This window comes from Macrotis lagotis, chromosome 6 (genome assembly GCF_037893015.1).
Source record: "Macrotis lagotis isolate mMagLag1 chromosome 6, bilby.v1.9.chrom.fasta, whole genome shotgun sequence".
NCBI lineage: Eukaryota > Metazoa > Chordata > Mammalia > Peramelemorphia > Peramelidae > Macrotis > Macrotis lagotis.
The window spans coordinates 1,366,121-1,384,783 of NC_133663.1; the positions used below are offsets into that span (position 1 = coordinate 1,366,121).

Here is an 18,663-nt window from a genome sequence, read left to right on the forward strand (position 1 = left end):
AGGCCACACAGCTGGTAATTATGAAGTGTGTGAGACCGGATTTGAACTCGGTCCTCCTGACTCCAGGGCCGGGGCTCCATCCGCTGCAGCACGTAGCCGCCCCTCGGAAACCTGCCCCGAGCCCACGCCGCCCCTGAGGACATTTCCCCGCAGTATCGCGTTCGGGCTCCATTCGGAAGGGGAGCGGGTCCTGTGGCTGGACGATGCCTCCGGCCCCGGGCCGCAGGGCCAGGCCTGCCCGCGGCTGGGCGAGGAGGGGGCCCCCAAGCTGGAAGCGGGCCCGGGGCCTCCCGAGGCTGGCCGGCTCCCCGGATCTGGGCCGGGGGCACCGACACAAGGGGGGCCAGCCGGATCCTCCCCGAGACCCCGGGCCGTTGGCTGCCCTTGTCTGCCCGCCGGGTGGTTCTGGGGCGAGGCCGGAGCCGGGCAGGAGCGGCCTCTCCGGGCCGGCCGCGGGCGCGTCAGCACCACGGACAGCGCCGGCCCGGCCCCGGCCCCGGCCCCGGCCCCGGCCCCGGCTGCCCTGGGCAGGCAGCGCCCCCTCCGCCGGGCAGATCGCCGCCCTGCTCGGCCCGGGCTTCGGGTCCGGGGGGCGGGAGGGGGCGCGGACGGCGAGGCCCGGGGCGGGGGGCTGCGGGAGCTGGAGAAGGGCGGGGGAGGGGGAGGGGCCCCGCTCCGGACGCACAGGCGCAGAGCGGACTTCCCGCGCCCCGGCCCCGCCCCCGCGTCGCACGCAGGCGCAGAACCCGCGCCGCCGGGCCCGGCTCCGCCCACCGCGGGCGCGCCGGCGCAGAACCGGCTCCGCGCTCCCCGGCCCCGCCCTCCCCTGGCCGCGCAGGCGCAGCGGCTCCCTGCTCCGGAAGCAGTGCGGCGCGGTCGCCCCCGGAAACACGTGGGTCGTCCCCGGCGCGGCGCGGTATGGTGGGCACGCGGAGCTCCCGGGGCGCGCGGGGGTCGCGGGCCGCGGCCAAGGCGGCGGAGGCGGCGGCCGAGCGGGGGCCCCCCGAGGTGGCGGAGGAGGTCGCGGAGGAGGTCGCGGAGGAGGAGGCGGAGGGGGCCGGCGGGGCGGAGCGGGAGGCCCCAGACCCCGGCCCGGCCCCCGGCCCGGCCCCCGGCCCGGCCCCGGCGCCGCTGCTGCAGCAGAGCCGGGACTTTCTGGACCTCTTCTGGGGCATCGCCAAGGCGGCCCAGGAGGAGCGGCTGGCGGCCACGGCGGCGCTGGTGCAGCGGCTGCGGGAGCGGCCCCAGGTGCGGGCCGGGGGCCGGGGGTGGTGCGGACCGGGGGCCCGGGGTGGTGCGGGCCGGGGGCCCGGGGTGGTGCGGGCCGGGGGCCCGGGGTGGTGCGGGCCGGGGGCCCGGGGTGGTGCGGGCCGGGGGCCGGGGGTGGTGCGGACCGGGGGTGGTGCGGGCCGGGGGCCGGGGGGTGGTGCGGACCGGGGGTGGTGCGGGCCGGGGGCCGGGGGTGGTGCGGGCCGGGGGCCCGGGGTGGTGCGGGCCGGGGGCCCGGGGGTGGTGCGGGCCGGGGGTGGTGGGGGCCGGGGTCCCCCGCGGTGGGCCGGGCCGGGCCTCACCCTCCCTCCCCGCAGGAGGCCGAGCTCCAGTACGCGCTGAGGAGGCTGGTGGAGGGCCTGGGCGCCACCCGCGAGGCCGCGCGGCCGGGCTTCAGCCTGGCCCTGAGCCAGGTGAGGAGGGGGCGGGGGCTGGGGGCTGGGCCACGGCTTTGAGGGCGTCCTGACCCGCTGGGGCAGCAGAGGGCATCCCGCGAGCTTCTCCCCCCAGGTGCTGCAGGTGCTGGAGGACGTCCCCTTGCAGAGCGTCTTGGAGCTGATCCGGGAAAAGCACGACCTGCAGAAGAAGGTGAGGGGAGCTCCTGACCACGACCCCGCCCCGCTGGGCAGCCTCTGGGCACAGCAGGGGGTCCCCAGGGCCCGGGCTTCTTGACTATGTACCACCTGCCCTGCCAGGGCTGGTGCGGGGTCAGAAGGGGGGACGGCACCAGCCAGCTGAGGGTTGTCTTCCAAACGCTCTTGTAGAAACATCTGCGCACCGCTGCCTTCGGGAACTTTTTTGGGGTCTTGGCACTGTTTCAGTCTGGTCGCCTGGTAAAGGTGAGTGTGCCAGTGCAGCTCTGGGGAAGCAGAAGAGGAAGGGGGGAGGGAAGTGTGGTATAGCCCTCTCCCCCCCCCCCCCCCCCCATCACACACATCTCCATCCTTGGACACATGTACATCTCTGCCCACCTCTCCCAACCCATCACCAAACCTTGGACTTGTTCCCTTCTCAGGACCACAAGGTCCTGGCAGAAGCCGTTCAGCTCCTCCAGAGCCTGGTTCAACATCGCAACCACCTCCAGGACCTGCCTCGCCAGACCTTGGTGGACATCCTCTCCGAGGTAGGGCTGAGGAAATGCTCCTCAGACGCTCTCATGGGCAGGGACCCCTGCCCGGCAGCCGTGGTCCTCAGCCTGAAGGCACCATCACCTGGCCCCACAGCAGGGAATCGTAGGGAGCCAACCGGGGCAGACCCATCAAGGGGGTGGCCAATCCTCAGGGCAGCCGTTTTCATGCTGGCTTCCTCTGCCCACCCAGATACCAGAACCTGTGTTTGAGGGGGTCCTGTTCAGCACCCTCCAGACTGACTTTGCTTCGGCCTTCAGCACCCCAGAACAGCTGCAGCTTCTCCTGGTTGGGCTCCAGAAGTTCCCCCATGTCCTACAGCCCAAGAAGCTGAAGAAGCTCCTGGGCTCAGCTTCTGTGGTCACCAAGGAGACCATCCCCAGGTGTGGGCAGTGGGGAGGGGGTGCTGTCTTCTTAGGGCCCTAGGGCTAGGTGCAGCTTCCGGGGGTCACAAACCCTTGGCTGAGATCCTAAGCACTCTTCCAGGTCAGCTCTGTGTGTCTGAGGCTTGGAGCCACCCTTCCTTCCTGTGTTGGCACATCCTTGCTCTGGGTTTCTTGGGTGATTCCCAGGCAGGTCTTGAGCCAGAACCAGGTCGAACCTCAGCTCTTTTCCCAACCTCTTGAGCGTGGACAGCTCCATTCCTCCTCCCCACCCCCACCCCAAGGCTCTGGGTTCCATGTCTGCCAGGCTCAGGGCTTAGACTAGAGGCAGAATCAGGCAATTGGGGTCTCTGAGTTTGGTCACCATGGTGATTTGGGAACCTCCTGCAGGTTGGTGGAAGTTCTAAATGCAGCAGCAAAGTCTGTGAAGAAGGAGAAGGTTCTGCCACCCGTGGGGTTGGACCTCCTACGGGTTGCCCTGCAGGAGGGGGCCTTGGAGCTCTTCTGGAAGGAGGTGGTGGAGAAAGGGCTTCTGCAGGAGCACTCTGGGCCTGGCAGGTGCTGCTCAGGGAAGCCTGGCAGGTGGTGGGAGGCAGCTTGTGGACTGAGCTGTGGCTGAGGGGGAGGTGGGGCACTGGGCTGGGCCCCCCTGCCACTGGGGAGGGGGGTGGGAGCAGATGCTCCTAGGAGGAGGTTTCGATGCCCTCATCCCTCACTTCAGTTACACAGCCTTCCGTCTGCTGGGCAGTGCCCTGCCCTTACTGTCTCTGGAGCAGTTGCACGTGGTCCTCAGTGGAGAAGTGATGCGGCGCTATGGTGACCATGTGCTCTCCGCTCAGGTAGGCCTGGGTTCACCCTAGAGGACGGGGGCAGACCTTTCACTGGGGGAAGGCTAGGGCCAGGGTGGGGATAGGGGTGCAGAGAGCCGAGTCAGAAGGGTCTCTCCCTCTCACTGCCCTTCAACCAGCCATCCTTACAGGCTTGGAGCCCTCATCCTCCACCCTCCCCCTCCAGCTCCCCTCCAGGTTCAAGTTTGCCCCAGAAATGGAGAAGTATGTGAGCAACTTCTTGGAGAGCTGCCCAGACCCCGAGAAGCAGCTGGCTGTGCTCGTGGCCTTCTCGTCCCTCACCAACCAGGGCTACCCCGTGGTGCCCAGCTTGTGGCCAGTGGTGAAGCACCTGCAGCCCGAGGCCTTGCTCCGCTACAGCCACTGGCTGCAGGCCATGTTCCTCCACCCTGACCTCAGCAAGTGCCTCGAGTTCAGCACCAGCCGACAGAAGAAAAACGCAGCCGAGGATGAAAGGGGGCGCGTGGTGACGTAAGTCCCTGGGCCTGCCCCCCCCCCAAAGTAGCTGACGGCTGGACACTGCCCAGGAGCCCAGACCGCTGGCACCAACCCATCTGATCCTCCCTCCCTCAGGACTGAGAAGTCTGTGTTCCGTCTGCGAAAGTGGCTCATTCAGCGACTGACCAGCATCGTGGAGAACCCCCAGGTGACGAAGGATGAGGCCTTCGTCATGGGCATAGCTAGGTGGGTGAGCTGCCCCCTCTGGGGCTCCCTCCTCTCCTCCATCAGTTGAACCCTAAGTTCTAGTTCCCATTCCACAACCCCTTTTTTCTGAGATGTTGCTGTCCAGCAGCAAGGCAGGGCAGCTGCAATGAGCCACCTGACCTGGGTCTCTGGGGTGGGGTTGGAGGTTTTCCTGGTTCAGAGACTTGTCCTTAAAGGAAAGGACTTGGCCAAGCCCAGAAACACCTCCCACTAGCGACCTAACCTGACTCGCAGCCAGGGATGGCATGCTTCTGCCTTCAGACTGGGCAACAGAGAAGACCCACCACCCCTAATTGCCCGTGGCCCTCTCTGGCTTCACAGTGGGTGGACCTACCTGGCAAGAGGAAGGGGAGCCATTCTAGGAATCCCCCAATTCAGGGACTGGGGGCACCAAGTCATCCGACCCAACCTCTCCCTAGCTCCAGTCCGCACCCTGCAGCCTTCCCACCCTCCCTCTCAGTGGCCTCCACTTCTAGTCACACACCTCCCCCTCCCCCCATTCCCTCCAGGTTCTGCTTTTTCCATTCCTTCTTTGGGACAAAGAAGCCATCCAAGGGCATTCCTGAGTCAGAGCAGCAAGTGTCCATCCCCCTGGACAGTGAGACCAGAGATGCCACAGGGAACGCCTTCTTCAGGTGGGTCCTGCAGATGATGTGGGGAGCCAGCCCCCACCCCCCATCGTAGCATGTCTCCTGACCCCAGTGCTGGAGGCTGGCCTTCTCTCCCTTCGGAGACCCTCACCTCTCCCTTTGGGTAACTCCCCACCACTGCCTCTCCCTTCCTCTGGCTCTCCTTCCTTTTCCCAGGACCTGTCTCTGAATGTTCTTCTGTGGGCTGCTAGTTGGTGTCTAATAACTGCTGCGCTGTTTGAACCATTTTGAGAGCTGTCCTCCCATTTTGCAGATGAGCTAGGCTGCCTCTGAGACTCATGGGTTCTGTTGGCCAGGGGGGTGGTGAGTGGTCTGACACTGACCTGCTTTCCCAGCTTGCTGCAAACTCTGAACTCCCTGCCCTTGTTGGGAGAAGCCCCCAAGACAGCACCAATCCAGCTCAAGGGAAAGGGTAGCCATGGCATCATGGCGGATGGCCAGCTCTGGACCCAGCACCTGGTGCACTATGCAGACCTGCTGCTGTCCCACAAAAAAAATGTCCAGCCTGTGAAGCCCTTCACCACTGAGGAGAAGGCCTCCTGGGACCGGTGAGCCTGCGTAGCCTGGTAGGGAAGGGCCCGGGGCCCAAGACCCGGACGAGGGGCTGACACCCCTGCAACTTCCACCCCCCTCTCTCTCCAGGATGCTGCAGTTTGCGGATCAGCTACAGGAACAGGCCAAGGACACCCGTGCGGCTGAGATCACGGCCTTCCAGCAGCTTCTGCTTCTGGTGGGCATCCACCTCTTCAAGGTGCGTGGGGGCAGCTGCCCACTTCAGACCCTGAACGGGGGTGTTGTCATCCCCATTTTATAGATGAGGAAACTAGGAGGCTAGACCCGGGTGCCTCAGTCTCCCTTCCTGAGGGCAGGAGCGCAACGGTCTTTTCTGGGAGCATAGCACATGGGAGCAGAGGCTTCTGGTCCCTGGGTGACCTTTGACTTGCCCCCTCCTCTCTCTTGGGCTTCCCATTCCCCTGTCCAAGATGGGGCAGAACCTTCGGGCTTTCCCAACTCACCTTCATGTCTTTCCTCCAGACCCCAGGGGAGTGCGTCGACCTGTTGAGTGACCTGCAACACTGCATCAAGAAAGCCCTGGACAAGAAGACCAAGAAAGCGGCAGCCGGTGAGCCCCCCGCCCTGCCCCATGTCCCCAGGGTGGCCCTTCCCAGTGCTGGCCCCCATGGAGCCTGCTCCCCTCCTGGTCCCCCTTCCCACAGCTTCCCCTGATGCTCCTGGCCTGGGTCTCTCAGCAGGTCCGGAGGAGCCCCAGTGGGTGGAGGTGATGGTAGAGATCCTGCTGACGCTGCTGTCGCAACCCAGCCGCCTCATTCGCCAGGTCTCCCGCAGTGTGTTTGCCCGCATCTGCCCACACCTAAACCGCCAGGCGCTGCAGCTGATCCTGGATGTGAGTGGGGGCACCTTCCTGCCCAGTGTGGGGAGGAAGCCTGCGGCCCCTTGCCCAGGGTGTCACCCCTCCCCCTTTTCCATCTGCAGGTACTGGACCCCGATCAAGAGGAGGACGGGGCGGTGGTAGTCACGGAGGAGCCCGGCAAGAGGAAGAGGCCAACTGGGAAGGTAGGAGCGGGAGTGGGAGCTGTGGGGGAGACTGGTACCATGAGACTCCATGGCGCACGGGGCAGGGGTATGGCCCGGACCGAGCCACCGAGCCTAGCCTGTGTCTCAGGATGAGAGTGAGGAGAACTCGGCTGGTGACAAGGACGGCTCGGAGGATGGTTCAGATGACAGCGAGGCAAGTGATGATGAGGATGCTGACGAGGCCAGCGACTGCGAGGTGGACAGTGGCTTCCGGCAGCAGTTGATGAACGTGCTTCAGGCAGGAAAGGCTCTGGTGAGTCAGGGCGATGGAGACGGGAGGCAGGTGCCCCCCCCCCTCCCCGGCTCCCAGCCTCATTAGCACCTTGGCAGAGGGGGACAGGCAGATGGTGTCCAGGGCCTCCCTAGCAGCTGCTCTCTGGTCCCCAGGATGCTGATGGAGAGAGCAGTGATGAGGAGCTGGATGACGACGCCATGCTGGCACTGGATGCACGCCTCTCCAGCCTCTTTGCAGAGCAGAAGCTGCGCGCGCAGGCCAAGAAGCAGGAGAAGGAGCAGGCGCAGAAGGAGAAGAACCTGCGCTGCGATTTCAAGATCAAGGTGGGTTGGTGGGTGAGGCAGGGGCAGTGGCACAGCTGGGGGGGGCACCGCACCCACTGAGTCTGTTCCCACAGGTCCTGGACCTGGTGGAGGGGTTCCTGGCCAAGCAGCCAGAGAACCCACTGGTTCTGGAGCTGGTGGAGCCCCTGCTGGCCGTCATCGAGCGCAGCATGAGCCGAGACTCCGCCAAGCAGGAGCAGGACTTTCTACGCAAGACAGCTGACATCTTTACGTGAGCTGGCTGCATGGAGCGGGGTGGGGCGTTGCAGCCCCCATGCCCATGGCCTTTGGACTGACCCTCCCTCCCTCTCTGACTGCCTGGCAGGAATCAGCTGTGCCGGGCCAAGCAGTATTGCCACAGTGTGGCGAGCCGGGCCGAGGACCTCCACGCCATGTTGGAGCGCCTGGTGCAGCGGGCCAGCCGCCAGGCGGACTCTGCGTTGGCTCTCTACCACTTCAGGTGAGGGACCCAAGGGTGTGTGAGGGGAATGGGACCTCCTCCTCGGGAGCTACTGTTGGGGTCTCTGGGTGCAGGGCAGGGCCTGAGCCTGCCGCCCCCTTCTCCTTCATGCCCCCAGCGCCTCCCTCTACCTGCTCCGGGTTCTGAAGGGGAATACTGTCAAGCTACCGGCTGCCCCATCCCCAAAGAAGCGGAAAGGCAGCGCCCCACCGCCAGCAGAGGTGAGCCTCTCCCCACCCCCAGGAGGGGGGTCACTGCCAGGAGCTGGGATTCGAGGCCCCCAGCTCTCAGTCTCGGGGGTCCCCTCGTGCCCCTCCTCTCGTCCCGCACGACACACTGCAAAGCCTTCCCGCACAGGGTCCCTGCTGCTTGGACCTGGCCCGTGTGACGCGGCTGTATGCCGAAGCGCTGACCGGCTTCCTGTCCAAGCGGAACAGCCCCCTCACGTCTGCCATGTTTGTGGACCTCTTCACCCGCCATCCAGTAAGTGAAAGCACGGCTTCCCCCTCCCCAGCCCCCTATCCCTCCATGGCCCAGGGGCCTGGATGGCATGACCCAGTGATTGGCGGCTCTCTTCACAGACGGTGTGTCAGAAGTTGGTCCCCGTCGTCCTCCCGTTTGTCATGACTGGAGTCCGGCCGTACCACCAGGCAAGTCTGGTCCGGGTTGTCAGGGAGGTGGGGGGGGGCAGCAGCCCTGGCTGTGCCCACCCTTCAAGGCAAGAGGGCAGGACCCATGGGACCCCTCGCAGCGGGCCCACTGATGGCTGAGGAGCTCACATGGGGGGGCAGTAGGTCAGCGCCCCTACCTCTAGACTGCTGAGGCTGAGGGCAGGCCCTGGGGCAGCTTCTTTGGGAGGGAGTGCCCAGTAGCCACTGGGCTCACAGGCTCTTCTTCTGGACCTTCTTTCAGGCCCAAGCTTGTGTGCTGCTCCAGAAGGCCCTGCAGATGCGGGAGCTGAGGCAATCCTTGGAGGGGCCGGCCTGGCAGGAGCTGCTGGAGGACAGCATCCAGCAGACCACTGAGGTGCATGGGCCAGATGGCACTACCCTGCCCTGAGACCCCTGTTAGCGTGAGATCGTGAGATCCCTATTAGTGTCTGTGGCCCCTCTCCCCTGAGACCCCCTCTGTGTCCCCCCAGAGTCTGAGAATGGAGGGCAAGGCTGTGAACAGAAGCGCCCACCTCAAAATGTTCAAGGCTCTGGAGCTCCTCATTTTCCTCATCAAGACCGTGAAGGAAGAGGTGAGGGGGCTTTCTCATGGGGGCCAGGTCTGGGACTCCCCCTTGAGATGGCCCCCCCCCCCCGCTGGGGTGGAGGGCCCTTCTTCCCCTGGGGGCTTGGCAGCAGCAGCCACGGCGTTCTCCCTCAACTCCACAGAAGCTGCCCACCAGCCTGGAGGGTCCCCTGGCTGTGCTCCAGGACCTGCGGCAGAATGGCCAGCTGGGCGCCACCGGCCGCCTCTCGGACCTCATCTGGCAGGCCCTGAAGTTGCTGGGCATCCAGTATGTACCTTGGGGTGGGGAGTGTCTGGGCTCAGGGGGCTTCCTCCCCAGCCCTGCAGGCCCTGACCTGGGTGGGGGGCTTCCTTTCAGGCGCCCCAAGGAGGAGAAGGTCAAGACCTCTCAGAACAAGGAGGCGGGAGCCCCCACAGAGTTGGGGAGTCGGAAGCGGAAGAAGGGCTTTCTCCCGGAATCCAAGAAGCGCAAGAAGCGCCAGGAGCCGGCGGTGGCCGAGGGAAGTGAGGAGACTCCGGGCGTTACAGCTGCCATGGGCAAAGGGAGGAAGAGGAAGAGGAGGAGGAGGAAATCAAAGCAGCGACAGATGCCACCAGAAGTGAATGGCACTGGGGAGGGCCCGCTCCCATCCCTAGGGACCCCTGCCCCGGACACCGGCAAGACTAAGAAGCCCCAAGCCATGGTGAATGGGGCCTCCCAGAGCCCGGCACCAGGCTCTGCTGGACCCAAAAGGAAACTCCGGGTCGGGAAGAGGAAGAGCGGGCTGGATGTCGCCCCTGCAGCCACCCCTGAGCCGAAAAAGGCCAAAGTGCCCCCCACAGCCGGCAGCAGTGGCCCCAAGACCAGGCTGCGGAAGAAGCAGAGGGGGCCAGAGGGCAGTGGCCAGTGAGGGGTGGTTGGGGCGGGTGGCATCAGGGTTCTCCAGAGACTTTATATTTTTGCACCCAAATCCAATAAAACTGGCATTTTCTGGCCCCAGGCTCAGTCTGACTTCATGGGGGTCCTCACCTGCCCATCCTTCCCCTACAGATGGGGGACCCTGTCCCCATCTTCCCCTTTGAGGTCCTTGTCTGGGGAGACTGAGCTGGGGTTGGGGGGTGTCGGCCGAGTAGCCAGACCCAGGGAGACCTGGCTGGGTCGCCGGCCCATTGGGCAGAAGGGGGTGGGCTGGACTGCCCAGGAGATCGTAGCTGGGCTGACCGGGAAGGCCTATGTGAAGGCTTGTGGGGTGGGGGCTTAGGACAAAACCGGTTCTGTTGGGGGCAGGGTGAGCTTGGGAGGTGGGCCTGCAAGGTGGGGGGGCTGGAGACCGTTCTAGAGACTTGGCCTTGTCCGGACCGTGTCTGTGGTGGGCTAGCCTGACCATCCCTAGGTTCCTGGCCCTTCCCTGGGGAGGCCAGCCACTCATTGGTGTGAGGAGGCACAACCCCGACCCTCCTGCCACAGGGTGACCCTGCTCCCCGCCCCTCCCCCCAGGAAGCCAACAGCAGCCAGAGCCTGGTCTTAAATAGGTTTATTGGTTGGTCATCGCGCTGGTCACTACACAGGCTTCGGCCGCTCTGAAAAATCAAACAGCCCAAGGAAGTCTGGAAACCTCGAACCCGGGGTTCTTGTACGACAAGAAAGCGTGACCCCCACCCCCACCCCCTGGCAGCCCTGGCTCTGGGTGGGGCAGGGCGGCCTAGCCTCGGTTTTCCTTGACTCTCATGCCCCATGAACGCGAGGTCCTTCCTCCCCTTCGCCCCCCAAGTCCTTTGGGCCACAAGCTTCTGGGGTCCCCCCTCGGAGATGCAGGCGCGGCCTTCCAGGATGACATCTAGGGCTTGGGGGCTGGCAGGCTGGCACACCGGCTGCTCTTGGGGGCCCTCCACCTCGGGCCGGGGGCCTTTACTGCATGGTCAGCCATCCCGTCCCAACCCGGGGGTCTGGGCTCAGCCCTGCTCTCCCCTTCCAGGGAATGCCGGGAGTCAAACTGGCTGAGGTGCGGAGGGGCTCTGTGGATGCCCCCCCAGGGCTGTGGCTAACCCAGGGCCAAGAAGAGGCCGTGGGGGGGGGGGGTGATCCTCGCCCCACAGCCCTAGGGGGAGGCGGGGGGCAGGTCGTGTTCTTCAGCTCCCCCCAGCACCCAATGGAGTGGGCACTTCCTGCGGTGAACCTGCCGGGCCAGACCTCTGCCCCGGCTCGGGCAACCAGTGGCCCCTCGGGCCCCGGGGACCAGGCTGAACCGACCCTCCTGGCAGGACAGCTTCAGTTCCCGAAAGTGCCCCAGAGTCTGGGAAATTCCTCTGCCAGGAAGCGGCCTGGGGGCCGAGGGGAGGGGGCCGGGCCGCTGGGTCCTTGCCAAGTCTGGTCTTGGGAGGGGAGCTTGGGCTGCCAGCCTCGCTCCGGGCCTGGGGTCCCGCGTGCCCCACTTGTAAGCAGCGGACCCAGTTTGCGTCTGAGCTGGCCTAGCCAGCTGAGGGCCGTGGGTGCAGATGCCCCCCACTATGGGCCTCCCTAAAACTGGGGCGATGAGAGAAGATCCCATGAGGCCCCAAGATCCAGGCCAAGATGCTAAGCCAGGAAACAAGGACGTGGGGGGGCGGGGTCCCAAGATCACCTCCCGATCATCCAGGCGGCCCCCAGGGGCTCCCGGGGGCCGGCGGGCTCCTCTGCTGCTGGCTGCCCCTCCACCCCTCCCGGCTGGGTCCAGGAGGGCTCCTCTGCCGCAGGGCCGTCGTGGCCTCCCTGCAGGTCACATACGTGGTCACCCATGGACCCGTGCAGCACGTGAGGGTGGGTCCCCGGGGGGGGGCCCGTTTGTCTGTCAGCAGCTCCTGGCACAGGGCCAAGGCTTGGGGGCCCCGAGGGGGGCCTGGGGCCCAGTGTCCGAGGTTCTCGAGCCAAGGTGACCGCCGACTCTGTCGTGCCCCCTCCACGCTGCCTGGTCTTAGGACAGAGCAGGGTCGGTCCCGGCCCCCCGCCCCGCTCCCTGAAGTCCCTTCGCCTCCTCTCCTGGACAGGGTGGGGGTCTCGGGGGCTGCTCTTGGGCCCAGCCTCCTCAGTAGTTCTTGCTCCCAGGGCACCTGGAGAGAGGAAAGGGAGGCAGGTGGGACCCGAGGCCGCGGTGGGGGGGAATGGGCAGGGCTGGCAGGGGGGAGGAGGTGCCCGGCTGCTCCTGGAGGGGGGCGGGGGGGCAGAGCTGCCTCAGAGGCCACCCAGCGAGAAAGCGTCTGAAGCAGGATTTGAACCGAGGGCCTTCTGGCTCCAGGCCCAGCACCCTTTGTCCTGTGGTGGCGTGACCAGGAGCATCAGCCCCCCCCCCCCCAGAATCCCCCCACTTACCCTGTTCAGACTTTCACAGATGCGGGGGGCATCATCAGCTGATTCACCCTGGAGAAGAGGGGGGTGTCAGGCCAGGCCCTGGGACGCCCCCACCCCAGAAGGCTCCGGAACACTCACACTTAGATGCTCACAGCCTCACACACACACACTCAGCACTGCAGGGCTCGCTTGCCCAGGAGGGTCTGAGCCGAGCCCATGGTCTCCAAGCTCCGGATGGCAATGCCCCGGCTACAGGGTAAAGAGCTCGGAGTTGGGGGTCAGAGGACCCGAGTTCCGGTCCTCGCTGTGCACCTGAGTGGCCCTGGGCCTTTGCTTCCCCTCTTAGGCCTCAGTTTCCTCATCCCTAAAATGAGGATTGCTGGGGGGGGGGCTGGAGGAGGCAGGTGCAGGGGCCCCTCACAAACCTCCCCAGGGGGGAGGCTGGCCCAGAGCCCCCTCCCCCCCAGACCGTTTGGCTCTTGGTGGCCTGGGCTTTGGGGGGGCCAGGTACGGGGACCCCCCATGTTTCTATGGTTTTCCTTCTGTTGTGCTGCAAAGAGGGGGTAGAGGGAGGGAGGGCGATGAGGGCCAGGCCCCTGGGGGAGGCAAGTGAGAAGGGATGGAGGCCGGGGAGCATGTTGGGGGTCACCCCAGAGGCCCCCGCCCCCTCCTGCCCAGGATTGGAAGGAGGCGGGAGGGTCAGAGGGGGGAGGGGGCCTGCGCACCCCATATGACAGTCACCCTAATGTCCTCATCCAACGACGCGGGCGTGATTGGCCCCATTGTACAGATGGAGAGACTGAGGCTCGGAGCGGTGGCCCCGCGGCTGGGGGGGGGCTCCCCACCAAACAGAGGGGGAAGGCCTTGTGTGCAGGGATCCAGCCTGCTGCCCTGCCGGTGTGCCAGCCGCGGCCCCAGCCCTGCCCGTCCTGTCTGGGGAAGCAAGCTGCCCGTGCCTCTTCCCGCCCACCGTGCCATGCCGACCCGCCCTGGCGGTCCCACCCGCTCCTGGCTCACTAGCTCATGCCAGTGCAGGCGGAGGCAGGGGCCAGGGAGCAGCCCCCAGCGAGCGAAGCTGCCCTTTACCTGGACGCCACCACCGGCTGGCCGGAGGTGGCCCCGTCCCACACTCAGCTGGCTAACTCTCGAGGGCCCCTGCGGGGGAAGGACCGAGAGCACAGGGTGAGGGGGGCCCTGGGCCCTGGCCCACCCCGCCCCACTCCGGAGCCCAGGAGCTCCCTCGGGGCGTTGACCGGTCTGCCCCATGCCCCTTCCTGGCCTCCTGGCTCTTCAGCTTCTCCGATCTGGCCCACGGCCACCCGCGGGGAACCGAGGGTTCAGTCGCCCTCAGAGACCCAGGGGGAGCTGGGCTCATCCTCCGCAGAGGCCACCCCCTGCCCCGGCTCCCCAGACCCTTCACGCCCATGACCCCGCACTCGCCCTCCTCTCTGCTTCCTGACAGGCTCCTTCGGGGAGCCCCTGCACGGGCCTGCCGGCGCTCCCAACAACTGGGGGGCAAAGGCACCCTTCCTCTAGGAAGACCCCAGGGAGGTGATGCCAGCACAAACTCATGAACGGGATTGGGGGAGGGGCTAAGTCCCCAGCCTCACTGTCCTTCAGAACCTTGTGGGTCCAGGGGCCAGACCTGAATCAGGACGACCAGAGACGGCCCTGGATGGGAGGCCCTCGGGGTGAAGTGACTTGTCCTAGGCCACCCAGCTAGGAAGAGTGACGTGGCTAAGGCTGGACTTGAACTCGGGTCCGGGGCCCTAGCCACTGCACCACCCAGCTGTTGGCTGGGTGAGGGGACAGGAAGGAGCCACGGGCCAGAGATCTCTACCTCACTCACCCACCGTGGGCATTTCTGTCTGGAGATGTCACGCTTCTCGTGGGACTCACAGAGGACACAGGGCTGGACCTGGGGTCCAGAAGCCCCGAGTGGGAATCCTGCCTCAGACACTCCCTAGAGCTCCCAGGGCCATCGAGAGGCTCAAGTGAGAGGCCTCCGCAGACCCTGGTCCTTGGCCCGGCCCTCCTCGGGCACCCCTCCCCACTCCTCCCTCCGCTCCCCTCTCCTGCTCGAGTCCACCACTGCTCCCTCCTGAATCCAGGACAGACTTCTCCTTGGGCTTGCCAAGCCCCCGCCACCTGCCTCATTCTGCGTCACTCCCCCGAGGACCCTCTCAGCCAGCTCTCTAGGTCCCTTGTCACAGCTGGCAGGGCTCCCATCGGCCTCAGACGACTGTCCTCCCTTTGGCCAGCTGGGGTCCTGCACCAGCTGGCCCGGCCAGAGCCTGTGGAGCCTGGGCTCTTCATGGGCCCCAAGGGGCATCCCTCCGGTCATCCAGGAACCGGCCCCGGCCCAAGGCCCGGGCTCAGGGGGTCTGCCCGCCGGAGGGGGGGCTTGGGGTTTTGTCTCTGGGTCCCAGGCCCAAGTCTGGTGTCCGGCATCGAGGAGGTACTTCCCGGTCCTCGTGGCCCCCGGTGGCCTGCCGGCACATCCAGGATGGGAGCAGAGGGGTACCCGGCCTCGGGGGCGGCCCTGCCTCAGACATTCGTTAGCCGGGTGGGCACGGGCAAGTCCCCGGCCCTCTCTGAGCATCGGCGGGGTGCCCGGCATCTGTGGGCTGCTGCTTGGGAAGACCACTGCCCAGCCCTGAGGCTCATCCCGACTGCTAGGTCTGGGCCCCTCTCCTTCTGGGTCATTTCCATGGGAAACGAGATTCCTGTCCGGGAGACAAACTGGTTCTTCTCTCCCCAGAGCTCAAAACCATCCTGGAGGCTGACCGGTCCGGCGGACTGTCGTGCAGCTGGGGAAACTGAGGCCCTTCCTCAGCAGGCTCCCTCCCTTCTCCCCAGCCCCCGCCGGCTAGACAAGGGGCCCAGGAAGCATTGTGCCTACAGAAGAGGCCCCTGTGCCCCTGGGTTCGGGTGCTCCTTGGCCAGGCCCTGGGGGCTCCCGGGCTCACACACTGACTTGGGCCGGGGTCACCACAACTGCTGAGTCTGGCTCCTGGCCCCTCTGGGGGGCGGGGGCTAACCCGGGAGGTGACCAGGGAAAACCTGTAGCTGCCTCTTTCCTTCCCTGTCCAGTCCTGTGGGCCACGGTCATCTGATGTGGCCCAGGCCACGCACCGGCAGCCCGGGACGCTGCCCACAGAGGCCTGGGCCACTCACCAGGACTCCCAGCCTCCCCCTCACAAAGGGGTGTCTAAGGGCGTCCTACCAGGTGGCACCCCATTAATACCCCGAAGGAGCAGACAAGGACCCCCGGGCTGAGCCCTCCAAGCCACCCGGTCCACCCCTGCCCCTTGATAGCCACTTACTGCTGCTCGGCCTTGGCCCGGTCGCTGAGGAAGAAGAGGGCGGTGGCGAGGAAGAACATGCCACCCAGGACCACCACGAAGGGGCAGAGCATGAGGGCGTAGCCCAGGCTCAGGAACTCCCAGAGCGGGGACTCGCGGGTGCTCTGGCGGATCAGGTCGGAGATCTGGGGGGGCCCAGGAGAGGCTCAGAGGGAGGCCGGGGCCAGGCTCGCCAGCTCCCCGGTCCTGGGGCTGGTCCAGAGGGGGGTGGGAGGCCGCTTGGGGGCTGTCGTCCCTCCACAGGGAGCCCTGCCCCAAGGTGAGGCCGGCACATCCACCTGCTGCCCTCCTGCCCTCCTCAGCACTGGGCAACATCAGGGCTCTCCCACCTCTAGGCTCTGGCCCTTTCTCCCTGCCCCTGGACCCCTCCCCTTCAGCCCAGCTTCCCAATGCTCTGCCAACCCCACCTAGGGGCTCCCCTTGCCTCCTCAGGTGGAGGCACCTCTTAGGCCAGCAAAGGGGACAATGAGCAGACGGGAAAGCTTCAGGCATTGTGGGGCCCCTGGGGTGGACTCCTGCCCTCAGCACCCACCCCACCCCCAAAGTCAGGTGTGCTCAGGTCCTGGGAGACAGGTGGGCTGGGCTCCCGCCTAGTCCAGGGAAGGGTCCCCAAGATCCCTGGTCCGGGACAGTACTCACAAAGCCAACGAGGTAGGGGCTACCCGCATCTCCCAGCAGGTGGGAAGTGAAACTCTGGAGGGCCACTGCGGTCGCTCGGCGAGTGGGGATGACCACGTACTATGGGGAGACGGGGCCAGGTTAGCCCGCGGCCCCCCAGAGTCAGAGGCGCCTCCCCCACTCCTGGGACATGGCATCATTAGGCAGCCCACCGCCTTGGGACCCTCTCCTCCCCTCTGCTGTTTTGTGGGGGGGGTCATGCCAGGGGGACCTGGCTCCCCTTCTCTGCGGCGCTGTGGGCTTCATCCCCTAAAGGCCCCTCTGATGGGAGAGGGATGAGCCCCCAAAGGACTCCCCTCTTTCAGTAGCGAGCCCCGCCAGGTCCCTGGGGTGGGGGCCAGCCGAGGTTTTCTGGGCGGGTGTGAACGTGTGAAGGAAAGCTGGGCTCTGTGGGAGCACCGGCCCCCAGGCTAGGCTGGCAGTCGGCAGTGAGGTCTCCCCCCCAACGGCCCAGAGAGGACTGCAGGACGGAGACAGTGAGTCGGGATGGGGGCCAGGGGAGGGGAGACAGGGGGATGGATCGGCTGAGATGATGGAAGAGACGGCCTGGCAGGAAGCTGCCCCCTCCCCAGGAATGCGCCAAACCCCGATACTTCCTTCCTCCCATTGTCCCGGCTGCCCTCTCCCTACCCCCAGCCCTGATCTCCCCATCCCTAGAGCCTTCTTCAGCCACACCTACATTCCTCCCCGGGCCAAGCCTGTGGGCCAGTGATGCCAGGCCCACACTTCCCTGGCATCTCCCAGCCCTACAACAGAATCTGTCTTGGAACGGCAGAAACAAACTGTGCCATCCTGTGTCTCCCCCGCACCCTGGGGGGTTGGCACCCTTCCCCCCAGATCTTGAAGGAGGTTCGCCTTGGTGCCTCTTTTCCCCTTCTCCACATGATGCCACAGAGCCCCCAAGCTTGGCACCGTGTCCGCTCTGGGGGCAGCTGGGGTAGAGTCGAGGGCCGGCTCTTCTGGGATCGGACACTCGCCCCCCAGAACTAGGCAATGGCAGCCACACCTCCGTCTCCTCCCCTCCCGAACCCGCAGGCTGCCCCCTGCCCCAGGCCCCGGTCCTCGGCCCAGTCCTCCTAGGCCAGCTGACCCTGCGCTGACCTCCCTGTGCCGCCCGCCCCCCTCACAGGCCCAGCCCAGGCACGGGCCCCTCGGGGACTGAGCGGCTTTGTCCGGGCGGCTGCGGCGGCCCCAGCTGGTCCGAGGCTGGTGTCGGTTGCTGACCTCCCTGTAAACAGCCTTGGCCTCAGTGGCCGACAACCCCGACTCTCAGCTGGCACTTCCCCGCCCCTCCCCCACGGCGCCTTTGTCTCGAGGCTGCGACAGTCACCAGACCGGCAGGGAGCCTCGATGGCAGCGAGGGCCCCGGAGCCCGGCCTTGGCGCCTGAAGGCCAGGACGCAGCCACTCGGGGCTTGTCACACCGGGAGGCCCCACCCGTCCCTCTCTTCCCCCTCCTCTGCCTCCCCAAACATCTCCCATGGCTCCCTCTGACTTTGGAGGGAAGTCCAGCTCCATCTCGTCGGCATTCAAGGCTTGGCACAGCCAAGGCACCCCTGCCTCTCAACCAGGACCACTCGTGGCAGAGGCGGGTCAGGCTGGGCCCTGGCCCTAGCCCCTGCCAGCGTTGGGGCACTCACCATCAGGATGTCTGCCGTGATGGCCCAGTTGGAGAAGAGCAGGGTCTCACCAATGAAGATGCAAATCTAGGGGAGTAAGAGGGAGGGGAGGGGGTTAGCCTGACTGTTGGTGGGGAGCTCACCCCCTCAGCCCGCGGCAAGGTCACCCAGGACCAAGCCGGGCAGGACCCCGCTCTTGGCTAGAGGGTCCGGCTGGCAGGGCTGGACCCATCGACTCTGACCAGCTGCTGGGGCTGGGGGGGGGGGGCATCCAGGCGGCTGAGGGTGCAGGGTCCGGGGGTGGCTTGGGTCAGCCTGGCCTTCCAGCGGGAGGACCCAAGGCCTTTCTCTTGGTGTTCTTATTCCCCACCCCGATTCTGCTAAGCTGGTCCATTCTTGGGCCCGGTGGCGCTTCCCAAGGTTGCTCCTGTGGGGAGTCGCTGGGCCTTGGCCCCAGGCTTCCTGACTCCCAAACCATCGAACCCAGGTTGACAGGAAAAGTAAGCAGCCGAGGTCAAGCCCAGAGTGTCCCTGCTGGCAGTGGCACTCTCTCCCCACTCCCGATGCCCAGGCTGCATCACATCGCCTCATTGGAGAGAGCAGCACCCCACTCTGGACCTTCTCCTAAAGACCCAGCCAAGGTCTGGGCACCCAGACCAGCAACGATGAGCTCTCTGGCTCATTCCCCACCTCAAGCTGCCCGACCCAGCCCAGGGAAAAGTGTTGATTAGAGGGAGTGGTGGCTGTGCAGGCAGGCTGGCGATGGGAGGCAGCCAGCCAAGGACCGAGCGTCTGACCAGCGCCCCCCATGCCCCCATTAGGCCGAGCCAAAGTCAAAGGGCACTAGCCAGTGTTCACCCCAAGAA

The 18,663-nt window shown here is 66.1% G+C and overlaps 2 protein-coding genes across 4 annotated transcripts in view; one reads left to right on the plus strand and one right to left on the minus strand.

Moving 5' to 3' along the window:
* Window positions 1–881: 881 nt before the first annotated feature.
* MYBBP1A (MYB binding protein 1a) lies at window positions 882–9,800 on the plus strand. Of its 2 annotated transcripts, none has more exons than XM_074190539.1 (27): window positions 882–1,248; window positions 1,587–1,682; window positions 1,780–1,857; window positions 2,034–2,108; window positions 2,285–2,392; window positions 2,589–2,779; window positions 3,170–3,337; window positions 3,501–3,618; window positions 3,794–4,098; window positions 4,201–4,311; window positions 4,842–4,967; window positions 5,318–5,530; window positions 5,625–5,733; window positions 6,018–6,105; window positions 6,233–6,387; window positions 6,477–6,557; window positions 6,667–6,831; window positions 6,966–7,136; window positions 7,211–7,368; window positions 7,462–7,596; window positions 7,715–7,817; window positions 7,954–8,079; window positions 8,178–8,246; window positions 8,509–8,622; window positions 8,738–8,839; window positions 8,976–9,100; window positions 9,191–9,800. In XM_074190539.1, exons 1-27 carry the CDS (start codon window positions 919–921, stop codon window positions 9,720–9,722), a joined length of 4,152 nt encoding a protein of 1,383 aa, XP_074046640.1. In that variant the 5' UTR covers window positions 882–918; the 3' UTR covers window positions 9,723–9,800. The 2 variants fall into 2 exon arrangements, with proteins under 2 accessions (XP_074046640.1, XP_074046641.1); XM_074190540.1 differs by having other exon boundaries at window positions 6,236–6,387.
* A 2,010-nt stretch (window positions 9,801–11,810) lies between these two features.
* Window positions 11,811–18,663, minus strand: part of SPNS2 (SPNS lysolipid transporter 2, sphingosine-1-phosphate) — a 43,951-nt gene continuing 37,098 nt past the window's right edge. The window contains exons 9-13 of one of the 2 annotated variants that reach the window (XM_074190541.1): window positions 17,819–17,884; window positions 16,141–16,239; window positions 15,463–15,626; window positions 12,158–12,205; window positions 11,811–11,898 (exon numbers count right to left, since the gene is read on the minus strand). In XM_074190541.1, the coding sequence (XP_074046642.1) occupies window positions 12,163–12,205; window positions 15,463–15,626; window positions 16,141–16,239; window positions 17,819–17,884 (372 nt within the window). In that variant the 3' untranslated portion in view covers window positions 11,811–11,898; window positions 12,158–12,162. Of the gene's footprint in view, window positions 11,899–12,157; window positions 12,206–13,222; window positions 13,292–15,462; window positions 15,627–16,140; window positions 16,240–17,818; window positions 17,885–18,663 lie in introns of those variants that run through there. The other variant, XM_074190542.1, reaches the window with a different exon arrangement.

Bases quoted from the DNA above. Each gene is read 5' to 3' on its own strand.
- MYBBP1A (XM_074190539.1), top strand. From the start codon at position 919: ATGGTGGGCACGCGGAGCTCCCGGGGCGCGCGGGGGTCGCGGGCCGCG. The intron at 2,109-2,284 runs GTGAGTGTGCCA...TTCCCTTCTCAG, and splicing joins AGTCTGGTCGCCTGGTAAAG to GACCACAAGGTCCTGGCAGA. The intron at 6,832-6,965 runs GTGAGTCAGGGC...TCTGGTCCCCAG, and splicing joins TTCAGGCAGGAAAGGCTCTG to GATGCTGATGGAGAGAGCAG.